This window comes from Oncorhynchus keta, chromosome 10 (genome assembly GCF_023373465.1).
Source record: "Oncorhynchus keta strain PuntledgeMale-10-30-2019 chromosome 10, Oket_V2, whole genome shotgun sequence".
NCBI classification, from domain to species: Eukaryota; Metazoa; Chordata; class Actinopteri; order Salmoniformes; family Salmonidae; genus Oncorhynchus; species Oncorhynchus keta.
Window position 1 is genome coordinate 18,450,525 of NC_068430.1, and position 14,945 is coordinate 18,465,469.

At 44.1% G+C, this 14,945-nt stretch overlaps 1 protein-coding gene across 11 annotated transcripts in view; it reads left to right on the forward strand.

The window, feature by feature from the left end:
* LOC118388330 (band 4.1-like protein 1) overlaps window positions 1–14,945 on the forward strand; it is a 128,500-nt gene that overhangs the window by 85,884 nt on the left and 27,671 nt on the right. For 6 of the 11 annotated variants that reach the window (XM_052526614.1, XM_052526617.1, XM_052526612.1 and 3 more), the window contains exons 14-17: window positions 9,611–9,643; window positions 10,627–10,776; window positions 12,279–12,353; window positions 12,768–14,678. In XM_052526614.1, the coding sequence (XP_052382574.1) occupies window positions 9,611–9,643; window positions 10,627–10,776; window positions 12,279–12,353; window positions 12,768–14,678 (2,169 nt within the window). The remainder of the gene's footprint in view (window positions 1–9,610; window positions 9,644–10,626; window positions 10,777–12,278; window positions 12,354–12,767; window positions 14,679–14,945) is intronic. The other 5 variants (XM_052526613.1, XM_052526615.1, XM_052526616.1 and 2 more) reach the window with 4 other exon arrangements.

The following is a 14,945-nucleotide window of genomic DNA, read 5'->3' on the forward strand; positions in this document are numbered from 1 at the left end:
CGGACTTTACCGTGACATGCTTACTTACGAGCCCTTTCCCAACAATGCAGAATTAAAAAGTAAGAACAATTTGCAAAACACAATAAAATAACAATAGCATATACAATGAGGACCGGTACTAGGGTTTCAGTGGCGGGAACCCGGTTACCGAGAATTAACGCCCCAAATCAACCTGGTTACCGAGAATTAACACCCCAAATCACTCCTTTTACTCGGGATAAAAAACTGTGAGAAACCGGTGAATTATAATAAATCATGTATATGAAGAGCATGGCGTGAAATGGAACTGTTAAATTATATGTGATGTCTATATCTGGCTTCTTTAAGGCTTGCATGATGAATCATCAATTCTCAGCGTGGGGACAGACAGGCCATCTCAGTATGGGGCACAGTTCACAATGCATGTCGACCTGTCATCTCTTCATGGTAACTTCTTTTCTTGTGACAGGTAGGCCTAAATTTAGCAACATAGCCTATACTACAGTAATATAAAGACTGACTAAATTACCCATCTTAATCTGTATTTCGGAGGTCATCTGATTATTTTATTGAAAATATATATATTTTTTATTGCAGCAGTGGAGTTTTAAAACAGCCTATCACTCGAGTATCTTGCTTTAAATCGTTTCTTTAACTCTCGCAGTTCAGTCGTTCTCACTCTCCATCAACTCCATTCAAATTGCATCCAAAATAGATAATAATTTTCTGGATTGATATATATAGCCCTATATACAGATGTCCTAGACTACCTCTTTCAGGTAATACATTCAAGGCAGTATTAGCTTTATATTTAGCTAACTAATGATTTGTTATGCATAATAAGCTTCTATTTTATAGCCACTGTCTCTTGCTCAATACGCACACACCTGTGCTCCAATGGCTTCTCTCCTTAAAAAACGCTCCTTAGCACTTGGACTAGAATAGCTTGCTGAACATATATATTTTTTTGCATTTATTATACCAATAGACTATTTGAAGTGTGTTAAATACGGCAGCCAATAGAACTCATGGGTAGTTTGAAGTGCGAACACGCAATGGCGGTAGGCTGTAGCAGTTACTCAGCTAGCAATGAGGAATCGGACCAGAAGCGGCCCTTTTCAGGGGCCGGAGCTAATTGAATCGGCCAGGAGTTGGGTGTCATACTTGGTGCAGAATGAATATGAATGACCCCCCAGAATCGGACCAATTAAATTGGGCGGTTTCCGGTACATCGGAATGTTTCTGTCTACCGGAATTCAGCCGACTTACCAGAAACCCCCTAGAAGCGGCCCGATGCAATTTTAAATAATTGTAGACAAGATTACCGATTTAGTCATTTTAATATTACTATTATACATTTTAAACATACAAATTATACCCATCCACAAAATGTTTTTATCTATTTATTCATTTTATTTTTTTAATTTTACCCCCTTTTCTCCCCAATTTTCGTAGTATCCAATTATTAGTAGTTACTATCTTGTCTCATCGCTACAACTCCCGTACGGGCTCTGGAGAGACGAAGGTCGAAAGTCATGCGTCCTCCGAAACACAACCCAACCAAGCCACACTGCTTTTTAACACAGCGCACATCCAACCCGGAAGCCAGCCGCACCAATGTGTCGGAGGAAACACCGTGCACCTGGCGACCTTGGTTAGCGTGCACTGCGCCCGGCCCGCCACAGGAGTCGCTGGTGCGCGATGAGAAAAGGATATCCCTACCGGCCAAACCCTCCCTAACCCGGACGTCGCTAGGCTTCTGGTGTCTCTGGTGGCACAGTCTCTGGTGGCACAGCTAGTGCTGCGATGCAGTGCCCTAGTAGGCCCACAAAATGTTTTTATAATATTTTTTACCCCCTTTTCATCATATCCAATTGTCTTGTCCCATTGCTGCAACTCCCATACGGCCTCGGGAGAGGCGAAGGTCAAGAGCCGTGCATCCTCCGAAACACAATCCCACCAAGCCGCACTGCTTCTTGACACAATGCATGCTTAACCAGCCCCACCAATGTTTTGGAGGAAACACCGTACACCTGGTGACAGTGTCAGCATGCATGCACCTGGCCCGCCACAGGAGTCGCTACAGTGCGTTTGGACAAGGACATCCCAGCCAGCCAAACCCTCCCTAACCCAGACGATGCTGGGCCAATTGTACGTCGCCTCATGGGTCCCCCAGTCGCGGCCAGCATGGCTATTGAACCAGCATCTGTAGCAACGCAGTTTGAACAGTATGCAGTGTCTTAGACCGCTGCGCCACTCGGGAGGCCCTATCCACAAATGTTTTAATGCTTATTAATTTCCTTGCGGCTCATATCAAAATGCTAAAATACTACTAATACTAAAACTTAATTCTTTATTTTTTGATCACAGAAACAATGAGAAAATATGGAAAAATAAATAATAAAATGTTAATTACAGTGGGACAAAAAAATATTTAGTCAGCCACCAATTGTGCAAGTTCTCCGACTTAAAAAGATGAGAGAGGCCTGTAGTTTTCATCAGGTACACTTCAACTATGACAGACAAAATGAGGATTTGTAGGATTTTTAATGAATTTATTTGCAAATTATGGTGGAAAATAAGTATTTGGTCACCTACAAACAAGCAAGATTTCTGGCTCTCACAGACCTGTAACTTCTTCTTTAAGAGGCTCCTCTGTCCTCCACTTGTTACCTGTATTAATGGCACCTGTTTGAACTTGTTATCAGTATAAAACACACCTGTCCACAACCTCAAACAGTCACACTCCAAACTCCACTATGGCCAAGACCAAAGAGCCGTCAAAGGACACCAGAAGCAAAATTGTAGACCTGCACCAGGCTGGGAAGACTGAATCTGCAATAGGTAAGCAGCTTGGTTTGAAGAAATCAACAGTGGGAGCAATTATTAGGAAATGGAAGACATACAAGACCACTGATTATCTCCCTTGATCTGGGGCTCCACGCAAGTTCACAAGAATGGTGAGCAAAAATCCCAGAACCACACGGGGGGACCTAGTGAATGACCTGCAGAGAGCTGGGACCAAAGTAACAAAGCCTACCATCAGTAACACACTACGCCGCCAGGGACTCAAATTCTGCAGTGCCAGACGTGTCCCTCTGCTTAAGCCAGTACATGTCCAAGCCCGTCTGAAGTTTGCTAGAGAGCATTTGGATGATCCATAAGAAGATTGGGAGAATGTCATATGGTCAGATGAAACCAAAATAGATAAAAACTCAACTCGTCATGTTTGGAGGACAAAGAATGCTGAGTTGCATCCAAAGAACACCATACCTACTGTGAGGCATAGGGGTGGAAACATCATGCTTTGGGGCTGTTTTTCTGCAAAGGGACCAGGACGACTGATGCGTGCAAAGGAAAGAATGAATGGGGCCATGTATCGTGAGATTTTGAGTGAAAACCTCCTTCCATCAGCAAGGGCATTGAAGATGAAACGTGGCTGGGTCTTTCAGCATGACAATGATCCCAAACACACCGCCCAGGCAAGGAAGGAGTGGCTTCGTAAGAAGCATTTCAAGGTCCTGGAGTGGCCTAGCCAGTCTCCATATCTCAACCCCATAGACAATCTTTGGAGGGAGTTGAAAGTCCGTGTTGCCCAGCAACAGCCCCAAAACATCACTGCTCTAGAAGAGATCTGCATTAGAGGAATGGGCCAAAAAACCAGCAACAGTGTGTGAAAACCTTGTGAAGACTTACAGAAAACGTTTGACCTCTGTCATTGCCAACAAAGGGTATATAACAAAGTATTGTGATAAACTTATGTTATAAATTCATTAAAAATCCTACAATGTGATTTTCTGGATTTTTTTCCCTCATTTTGTCTGTCATAGTTGAAGTGTACCTATGATGAAAATTACAGGCCTCTCTCATCTTTTTAAGTGGGAGAACTTGCACAATTGGTGGCTGACTAAATACTTTTTTGCCCACTGTATATAAAGCAGCCCGCGTACATTTACATTTACATTTAAGTCATTTAGCAGACGCTCTTATCCAGAGCGACTTACAAATTGGTGCATTACCTTATGACATCCAGTGGAACAGCCACTTTACAGTACTCATCTGCCAGAGAATAGCCCCAATCGGCCCGAGCCCCAAGTACTACATTTTGGCCAGATACCTCACACTGGAATCGTCCCGAGCTCAATCCCCACACCCTAGCCATAAGTAATACTGCCGAAGGCGGCCCACTCCCACTCAGCTGAGTGCCCCGACTCTCAGCCGGAGTCTGCCAAGATCCACTGTGCTACCTGGGTATTTATTCAAACCCATAACCGTTCAGTCTTCGTGAAGAGAAGTGAAAGCCTTCTGCATCTCTTTTTTAGTCATATATTATTCAAGGATTTCATTAGAATGATGAAGATAAGGACAACAAAACGTATTTCATTTAACTGTGGAAGGAATGAACAAACAATAGAGAAAGAAGAGGTAGGCAAATAACATTAGGAGAAATATTATGAAAGGTATAAATGTCTCGGCCAACTAATTATAAAAATAGGCTCTATTATATTTCAAAATTAAAATCTAATTTGCTAGCCTATACTTGTAACTTTGTAGGCTGCATGTGCTGCACCAGAATCACATGTTCTCTCCCTGCTTCATCATGGTTTGAATGATGTGCTTAATTCCAGTCCATATAATACAGTATAATACAGTACAGTAATACAGTTCCTCTCAAAAAGATTAGCCTACTGGAGCTTGAACCCTAACCGGTAACGAGTCAATGTGCTGGGTCCGAGGTAATTGAAGGAATTTAGGTAATATTTACATGTAGGTAGGGTTAAAATGGACTAGGCAATCAGGATAAATAATTAACAGAGTAGCAGCAGCTTATGTGAACAGTGTGTGCGTGTGTGCGTGCGTGCGTGTGTGTGCGTGTGTGCGTCTGTGCGTGCGTGTGTGCGTGTGTGCGTGTGTGTGTGTGTGTGTGTGTGTGTGTGTGTGTGTGTGTGTGTGTGTGTGTGTGTGTGTGTGTGTGTGTGTGTGTGTGTGTGTGTGTGTGTGTGTGTGTGTGTGTGTGTGTGGCATCAATATGCATGTGTGTCTGAGTGTATGTAGTCGTATGTCGTCTGTGTGTGTACAGTGAATTCGGAAAGTATTCAGACCCCTTTATTTTTTCCCACAGTTTGTTACATTACAGCATTATTCTAAAATGGATTAAATAACTTTTTTCCTCATTAATGTACACACAATAACCCATAATGACAAAGCCGAAACATGTTTTTAGATATGTTTGCAAATGTTATAAAAATGTAAAACTAAGTTGTTTAGGTGCCTTTTGGCAAACTCCTAGCGGGCTGTCATGTGCCTTTCACTGAGGAGTGTCTTCCGTCTGGCCACTCTACCATAAAAGCCTGATTGGTGGAGTGCTGCAGAAATCTCGAGCTAAGTCAGAGTGACCAATCAGGTTCTTGGTCACCTCCCCGACCAAGGCCGTTCTCCTTGGTCGGGAGTGGCTAGAGTTGAGTCAGTATGTTGGCAGCAGTCACTCTATGTTAGTGATGGCTGTTTAACAGTCTGATGGCCTTGAGACAGAAGCTGTTTTTCAGTCTCTCCGTCCCTACTTTGATGCACCTGTACTGACCTCGCCTTCTGGATGATAGTGGTGTGAACAGGCAGTGGCTCGGGTGGTTGTTGTCCTTGATGATCTTTTTGGCCTTCCTGTGACATCGGGTGGTGTAGGTGTCCTGGAGGGCAGATAGTTTGCCCCTGGTGATGGGTTGTGCAGACCTCACTACCCTCTGGAGAGCCTTATGGTTATGGGCAGAGCAGTTGCCATACCAGGCTGTGATACAGCCAGACAGGATGCTCTCGATTGTGCATCTGTAAAAGTTTGTGGGTGTTTTTGGTGACAAGCCGACTTTCTTCAGCCTCCAGAGGTTGAAGAGGCACTGCTGCGCCTTCTTCACCACACTGTCTGTGTGGGTGGACCATTTCAGTTTGTCCGTGATGTGTATGCCGAGGAACTTAAAACTTTCCACCCTCTCCACTACTGTCCCGTCGATGTGGATAGGGGGATGCTCCCTCTGCTGTTTCCTGAAGTCCACGATCATCTCCTTTGTTTTGTTGACATTGAGTGTGAGGTTATTTTCCTGACCAGGGCGGGGTCGAGACCCAGGGTCTCGAGCTTAATGACGAGTTTGGAGGGTACTATGGTGTTAAATGCTGAGCTGTAGTCGATGAACAGCATTCTTACATAGGTATTCCTCTTGTCCAGATGGGTTAGTGTGCAGTGTGATTGCGATTGCGTCGTCTGTGGACCTATTGTGGCGGTAAGCAAATTGGAATGGGTCTAGGGTGTCAGGTAGGGTGGAGGTGATATGGTCCTTGACTAGTCTCTCAAAGCACTTCATGATGACGGAAGTGAGTGCTATGGGGCGGTAGTCATTTAGCTCAGTTACCTTAGCTTTCTTGGGAACAGGAACAATGGTGGCCCTCTTGAAGCATGTGGGAACAGCAGACTGAAATAAGGATTGATTGAATATGTTCGTAAACACACCAGCCAGCTGGTCTGCGCATGCTCTGAGGACACGGCTGGGGATCCCGTCTGGGCCTGCAGCCCTGCGAGGGTTAACATGTTTAAATGTTTTAAGCGAGCAAAGACGCTTTCTGGGAGCAAGACATCGTGGTCCGCGATGGGGCTGGTTTTTCTTTTGTAGTCTGTGATTGACTGTAGACCCTGCCACATACCTCTCGTGTCTGAGCTGTTTAATTGCGACTCTACTTTGTCTCTATACTGACGCTTTGCTTGTTTGATTGCCTTGCGGAAGGAATAGCTACACTGTTTGTATTCGGTCATGTTTCCGGTTACCTTGCCCTGATTAAAAGCAGTGGTTTGGCTCTCAGTTCTGCGCAAATGCTGCCATCAATCCACGGTTTCTGGTTGGTGAAGGTTTTAATAGACGCTGTGGGTACAACATCACCGATGCACTTGCTAATAAACTTGCTCACCAAATCACCGTATTCATCAATGTTGTTGTTTGACGCAATGCGGAATATATCCCAGCCCACGTGGTTGAAGCAATCTTGAAGCGTGGAATCCGATAGGTCGGACCAGCGTTGAACAGACCTGAGCGCGGGTGCTTCCTGTTTTAGTTTCTGTCTATAGGCTGGGAGCAACAAAATGGAGTCGTGGTCAGCTTTTCCGAAAGGAGGGCGGGGGAGTGCCTTATATGCGTTGCGGAAGTTATAGTAACAATGATCTAGGGTTTTGCCAGCCCGGGTTGCGAAATCGATTTGCTGATAGAATTTAGGGAGCCTTGTTTTCAAATTATTTAAATCCCCAACTACAATAAATGCAGCCTCAGGATATGTGGTTTCCAGTTTACATAGAGTCAAATTAAGTTATTTCAGGGCTGCCGATGTGTCGGCTTGGGGGGAATATAAACGACTGTGCTTATAATCGAGAAGAATTATCTTTGTAGATAATGCGGTCGGCATTTGATTGTGAGGAATTCTAAGTCAGGTGAACAGAAGGACTTGAGTTCCTGTATGTTGTTATGATCACACCACGTCTCGTTAATCATAAGGCATACACCTCCGTCCTTCTTCTTACCAGAGAGATGCTTGTTTCTGTCGGCGCAATGCATGAAGTAACCAGGTGGCTGTACCGACTCCGATAGTGTGGTTTGAGTGAGCCATGTTTCCGTGAAATAAAGAATGTTACAGTCTCTGATGTCTCTCTGGAAGGCAACTCTTGCTCGGATTTCGTCTACCTTGTTGTCAAGAGACTGGATATTGGCGAGTAGTATGCTTGGGAGCGGTGCGCGATGTGCCCGTCTACCGAGCCTGACCAGAAGACCGCTCCGTCTGCCCCTTCTGCGTCGCCATTGTTTTGGGTCGCCGGCTGGGACCCGATCCATTGTCCTGGGTGGTGGGCCAAACAGAGGATCTGCTTCGGGAAAGTCGTATTCCTGGTCGTAATGTTGGTGAGTTGACGTTGCTCTTATATCCAATAGTTCCTCCCGACTGTATGTAATAAAACCTAAGATTTCTTGGGGTAACAATGTAAGAAATAACACATTGAAAAACGAAATACTGCATAGTTTCCTAGGCCATCTCTTTGTCGGCGCCGGAAGACTGGACAGATGGCTGACAGCGTGTATGGCGTCGTGTGGATAAGCAGTTTGCTAATGTCAACATTGTGAACCGCGTGCCCCATGGTGGCAGTGGGGTTATGGTATGGGCCGGCATAAGCTACTGACAAAAAACACAATTGCATTTTATCGATGGCAATTTGAATGCACAGAGATACAGTGATGAAATCCAGAGGCCCATTGTCGTGCCATTCACCCTCCGCCATCACCTCATGTTTCAGCATGATAATTACACAATTCCTGGAACCTGAATATGTTCTTCCATGGCCTGCATACTCACCAGACATGTCACCCATTGAGCATGTTTGGGATGCTCTGGATCGACGTGTACCACAGTGTGTTCCAGTTCCCCCCAATATCCAGCAACTTCACACAGACATTGAAGAGGATTGGGACAACATTCCAAAGGCCACAATCAACAGCTAGATCAACTCTATGCAAAGGAGATTTTTCGCGCTGCAATGAGGAAAATGATGGTCACATCAGATACTGACTGGCTTTCTGATCTATTCCCTCGCCTTATTTTTTTAAGGTATCTGTGACCGCAGATGCATATCTGTATTCCCAGTCATGTGAAATCCATAGATTAGAACCCAATGAATTTATTAAAATTGATGAACTGTAGCTCAGTAGAATCTTTGAAATTGTTTCATGTTGTGTTTATATTTTTGTTCAGTGGAAAATAATGTAACAGGTGAAATGAAGAATGTGATCTGCTTTATTTTCTAACGTATTGCACAAGTTGCCTGCACGTATTTACATAAAAAGTAGCTACAAATACAACAATTTGTTGAAAAACTATCCTGTGGCTATTTCCAAATACCCAGGTATGTGGTACATACAGTATACCGCCCGGGCTTACAAAACAATACACACAAATAAAGAAAATAAAGAAATCAAGATATATCAGAACCAGCAATTTCAGAGTCCGGAATATACACTGAGTATTGTGTTGCACCCCCCCCCATCCCTCCCCACACACACTATTGTGTCAAGTTGACTAGATATCCTTTGGGTGGTGGCCCATTCTTGAGCAAATCTGAGCAAATGCAAAAATTAACTAATGCCTTTAACTCCATTAATTAGTTGTATCGTTTGACAGCCCTAAATATTTTACTTCCTTCTAGAATGAACTACGGTTTTGGTGAAGCTGTATATTGAGTTGTTATTTTGTCTTTTATTTTTAGCATGAAGTAGTACTCCAAATCTAATAGACATAATGACAAAATCCCCCAATGATCATTCAACCATCAGAGCAAGAGCTTGACTATACGGATTTTTACAGGCACTCCAATCTGAAAATCTGAAGTCAGCCTGCATGGTTGCGTGTGTGTGTGTTCCTGGTGTGTGCTTGTGTGTTTGTGTGTACAGCTATTCCTTGGCTGTGTCCAATTAGGGTTGTTCAGTCTGTCTGCCTGCCTCCTTGACTCAGTCTCCGCTCTTCCTCTGTCTCTGCATCCTCCCCCACTCCCCTTACCCCAATCCACCCCTCCCCATTCACCCCTGTCCCTGCTTCTGCCCCAACTCTGCCATCTCAGTTGGACCAGGAGACAACCCTTCGACACAAGGAGGTATAGCTCATTGTGCTGATCTGTCCAGAGTTGGAGTCAGTTCCACATCTATTCCTGTCTATTTCTTTCGCAGTTCAAAACAGTTCCGCAATTGACTGGAATTCAGATGGAATTGCCTTCAACCCTGGTTCTGTCCCAGTGCTTTGTGACCCACTCAACTGAACAAGTGGCTTCAACCAAAACATCTAGGAAAGCTCATGACACTCATTGCAGACTATTGAACAACATAGAACATTACAATGTATATGTATTTTAGGATTAGGATAGTCCACTGAAGCTCCATTTCCTCTTTAAGTGCCTGCATCATCAATGCAATGTCCCTATTGTTGTATGGAGATGCAACACAGATTGCTCTGGATTGTCAAGGATACTGAACAACATTCACTTAAACCAGCCTCAGTGTGAATAACAGCATTCACTTAAGTCAGCCTTCAATTGATGTAATGTATGATGTATGCAGCTACAGTAGTCAATGAAAATGAATACTAGACAACAGAGAACTAGCTAGCTATTCACTAAATGTATATATTAGCACATTCAGAGTCGTTTTCATTTGGTGTTTGTTTCCTCCTAATAAACATCCAAATCAATAATACTTTCATTGGCAAAGGGTTTTAATAGAATCCCAAATGCCATATTCATCCATTGACAAAATACTGAATGGAATAGAAATGCAATCACATTCGCAGCCCACAAACACTTGATCCATGTGCTGAATCGCTGAGCATTAAGACACATTAGTGTAAGTCATTGTGTTTGTGTCTTTTCCTGTGCGCTGCTTACGATATTAATGTCACAGTGATATATTATTTCAGATCATGTTTTGTTCGTCCACGCATAATGCTATTTCATTTAGTTTGTCTGTGATTACTGCAGTTGTAATTTATATGATGTCATACTAATGCATATTACTCTATCCTCCTCCTCCTTCTCCTTTCCCTGCCCTCTCTCATTCTCTCTATCTATCCCTTTATTCTGTACAGTTTTTGGATAAGTCAGAGGATGTCTTACTGAAGCACCAGGCCAGTATCAATGAGCTGAAGAGAGCCCTGAGGGAGCCCAACAGCAAGCTGATGAACCGTGAGAAGCGTCTGTCAGGGACGTCACCTGGCGGAACACCCGAGAAGAAGGCTGTGAGTGTGGGATGAGGGTGGTGAGGACCTGGGGTCCACTGGAGCATGGGTGGCAGTTGAGATTCATAACCTTTAACCTATGTACCACCTCTCCACTGTATGTCATGAATATATCACTGATAATGCCATACTACTCCTGTTTAAACTGCCCTGACATCTGACAGTGAGTCTGTGTATGACAACATTGACATTCCAGTCTTGCATTAAGTTTCCTAGCACCTCATACCTTTGACTCCCCTTGAACCCAGTAGGCTTGGAGATCAAGACTGGAGAACAGTCACTACTCTGGCTTTATGTTTGTGTGCTTTGTCGTCTATTGGAATATTGTTAACCTGAATATTTACAGTCTGATATTAAACCAAGAACTGTATTTTTGACCGTGACTTTTGAGGACAATAATATTTCTTCAAGGTATTGTAGGTGGTTATTTATTGGAAATATATACTGCTGCAGACTCAGATTATTGGATAGCGTGATGGTATTGCAAAAAGAGATCATAAGAACACATTTAATTAGAAAAATAACCTGGAAAAATTGTCCTACATTTATCATTAGAGATATCTCAGTTGTATTTAAAGATACAACTCTCTCTCTCAAGTTATTGCAGAAAGTGATTCTGCAATAACTTGAAGAGATTATGTGAGGCCCTCGAGCAACAATCATCTCTAGCGTCTTCCCACCTTGATTGCCTGACAGTTAAAATGCTTCCCTTTGTGTCAGAACACAAACGCCATGCTCTTTTGATCACTTTCACATTGTGATTGTACTGTTAAAATATAGTACGAAGATAATATTCTCCAGTCTAGCTCTGTCAATGCAGTCTGTTACCAGGTATTTTCGTAGTCTACGGAAGCTTTCTCATCTGCTGTCTGAGAACAATCGGATTATAGCCGTGGAGAATATCATCAGACATCCTTGAAGACATGACAACTCGATCTGTCATGTACTTAAGTAGATCTGAGGGAGAGATGCTAAAGTCCTGAATGAATAATGGCAAAGTGTGGCCTGAGAAAATCCCACTTCTCAGAGAGATCCAGAGGAAATCATAAAGCCTTTGATGTAGTTGCAAATGTTATTTTTGCATTGAAAATACCTCCTAATTTGCTTATGCAGATTTGGCAGCCGCAGGTGGAAGCTAACTAGGCCCACGTTGCTCTTTTGCAATAATCTCATAATTCGATTCAAGATTTCATCTTGATTGGCTCATATATTTTAACTCGGACTTCAATTCAGGAGAGACGTACAGTATGTTTGGAAAGTCCCTTGTCTCCATTGAATCAATATTTCTTCCCCATTTCTACCTGTCTCTTTCCTTGAACCATTTTCCCCACTTGCATGAAATTACCAACATTTAAATAGTATGCTTTGCCAAATAACCATACAGTTGGTTTCTCTCCTTGTCACAAGAGTGACAGAGTTAGGGCTCCTCTAATAGCTGTTCTCCTCCCTCTCTCTTCCCCCTCCACCCCTCTTCTGGTGGGAAACGCTCGGCACCCCATCAGGTGGTGGGCAAGGAACTAGTAAACAGCTTCTCTGTAGAGGGCTTCGTCCAGAAGACTGTGGTGACTTCCCCAGAGGTTTCCCTTCTCTTCCTCCTCCTTTGTCTTCTAATGTCTGCCTTGTAACATACTGACTGTACTGTAGTTGGCCATTTATCTGTAATGAAACTGAGGCCCGGTACCATTTTATAGACATACTGCACACTCAGCTACAGCTGATATCTCTTGCATCCTGTTTTATTTGATCTGCTGCAGTCATTGTGTTTGAGAAAATCTTTAAGAAATGCAATAACCCACATATAGGCCTACATTTGGATGCAAATGTAAACATTTCTATGTATGATTGCAGCAATTGTGGCGGAATAGATTGAGAGGAATGTAGAGGTTCTGTTTGTACTATGAAAACACATTACTGTACTGTAGCTGTTAACCTAAATTATGTTACAGTTCAGTTGCTGCCTCTAACTGTGTTTAATCTGTATCAACATGTAGGGCTCTGAGGAGTGGGTATTGATTGAGAAACAAAATACTCACCAACACGACTATAACTGGAAGGCAGAAGAACAGAACGAAGCTTCCACCTCGCCTCCCCCATTATTCCCTGATTCCTCTTGGGAAAGAAAGAAAGAATTGGAAAAAGACATAGAAGTGGCCAAGATGATTCATATTGAGGTTACAGGGGAGGATGGGCAAGAAATGATAACAGATGTTGATAACTTTCCATTGTCCAAAGCCACAAGGGAAGCCCAGGATGAATGTTCTGAACCACGGTTGACTAGCAACAGCCGGTTCGTGGTGGAATTAGCTGAAACCACAGAATCTTCTGAAGAGGATTCACAGTGGAAAGTACCTCCAGCAGAACACTCTGGTGCAAAGAATGACATATTCCCAGTGTCAGACCCAGTCTCAACCCAAGCCCCAGCCCCAGTCCCATTCCGAGACTCTAAGAAGGATCATCAACCCAACAGACACAGAAAAAAGAAGAGACCTAATAGTTTAAACCTGGGATTGTCAACAGAATTCATCTATGAGAAAGAGGGCGATGTTTCAAACGCTGAAGAAGACAATGGGGGATCAGACTGGGAGGATAGTCCAACAGAGAAGACAAAGGTGGGACAAATAGATCACCCTGTGTCCAGAGAGGAGCCAGACGACCAGTGTTGGGTGACGAGTCCACTGATGAAAGATGATGAGAGATCACCAGAGGCAAAATGGAAGGAGACAGTGGTGTCTGCATATGAAGATAAGAAGAAGGAGCACAATACATCAATAGGAGAAGACAAGGCAACTCAGGGAAGTGTTGTGGATGATCCTGCAGTGTGTGATGGAAGAGACCAGGTTAAGCACTTCATCACTGAGGTCCAGCCAGCAGATGAAGGGCTGGGCTCTGTCAATGGTCCTGGGAAAACAGAATGTGATAGTTTAGCAGAACAGGTTAGAGAACCGGTTAAAGGGTTTCATCTCACAGAGAGGTGCATGACTGACAATAGAGAACACATAGAAGAGGTCAAGTTGAGGGAGGTCAAGACACACAAGAGACAAGCCAGTAACTCTGGGGGGGAGGAAGTGGAAGGCCTCACATCAGAGGTCAGGGGTCAGAGAAGGTCTTTACAGACACTATCAGGCAGCAGTCAGTCAGAAATCACCAGGATCGTTCCGCTCAAACCTGAAAGATCAAAGAGCTTAGCATGCAAAGATGAGCAGGACAGAGAGAGTCAGGAGTCAGAGTCTGAGCTGAGTAGTGTTTTTAGAAGAGAGTACAGATGGTCAGGGGGTTCATCAGAGGGACATTCAGACATCAACTGGAACAACGAGTCCACCTTCTATCAAACACCCACCCTGCCTACGTCATTCATCTCAACCGACGTTAGTCCAGCAAGACGGACCCACTCCCCGACTACCACACATAGAGACACCCCACAGGAACAGGGCAGCTTCTGGGGTCTGGAAGGCTTGGCAAGAGTTGAGGCTAAAACTGAAGAGCTGTTTCAGCAACAGAGCAGAGCTGACCGTGATGATCACTTTCAGACGTCATTCGTCTCAACCAATGCTAGTCCAGCAAGACGGACCCACTCCCCGACTACCACACACAGAGACGCCCCACAGGAACAGGGCAGCTTCTGGGGTCTGGAAGGCTTGGCAAGAGTCGAGGCTAAAACTGAAGAGCTGGTTCATCAACAGAGCAGTGCTGCCTGTGATGATCCCTTTCAGGCTGCTAGAGAAGCCATAGAGAGTCATCAGTTTCTCAGCTTCAAGGTTTCAGCCTCAGCGCTCCCCAGGACAGTTCCTCCTGCCCCTCCAGTTAAAACACAGAAGGCCAGAGAGTCTGGACTCATACTCCGGAACATCAACCGCAATATTAGCAGGGAGCCTGGCCTGGACGCAACCAAGAAGAGACACTCGGTAACTCTGCTTGCCATCTGCTTTTCAGTCATTTGGAAACAAAAAGCATCGCATGAGCTTCAGACAGAGTCGCACAGTCCCATTTTCTTATTTTCCTGTTTTCATTGACTTGAATATACATACATGTAACTTACGTGCCTGTATATGAAGAAGGGGGGTGGAGTTTTACTTTTGACACACTTGTTTTGGCTGTGTCTGATTGGCTGATTCAGCCAACAACGCATTTTGTCTGCTATGAGTTTGGACCCTCTCCCTTTCGGCCTCTCC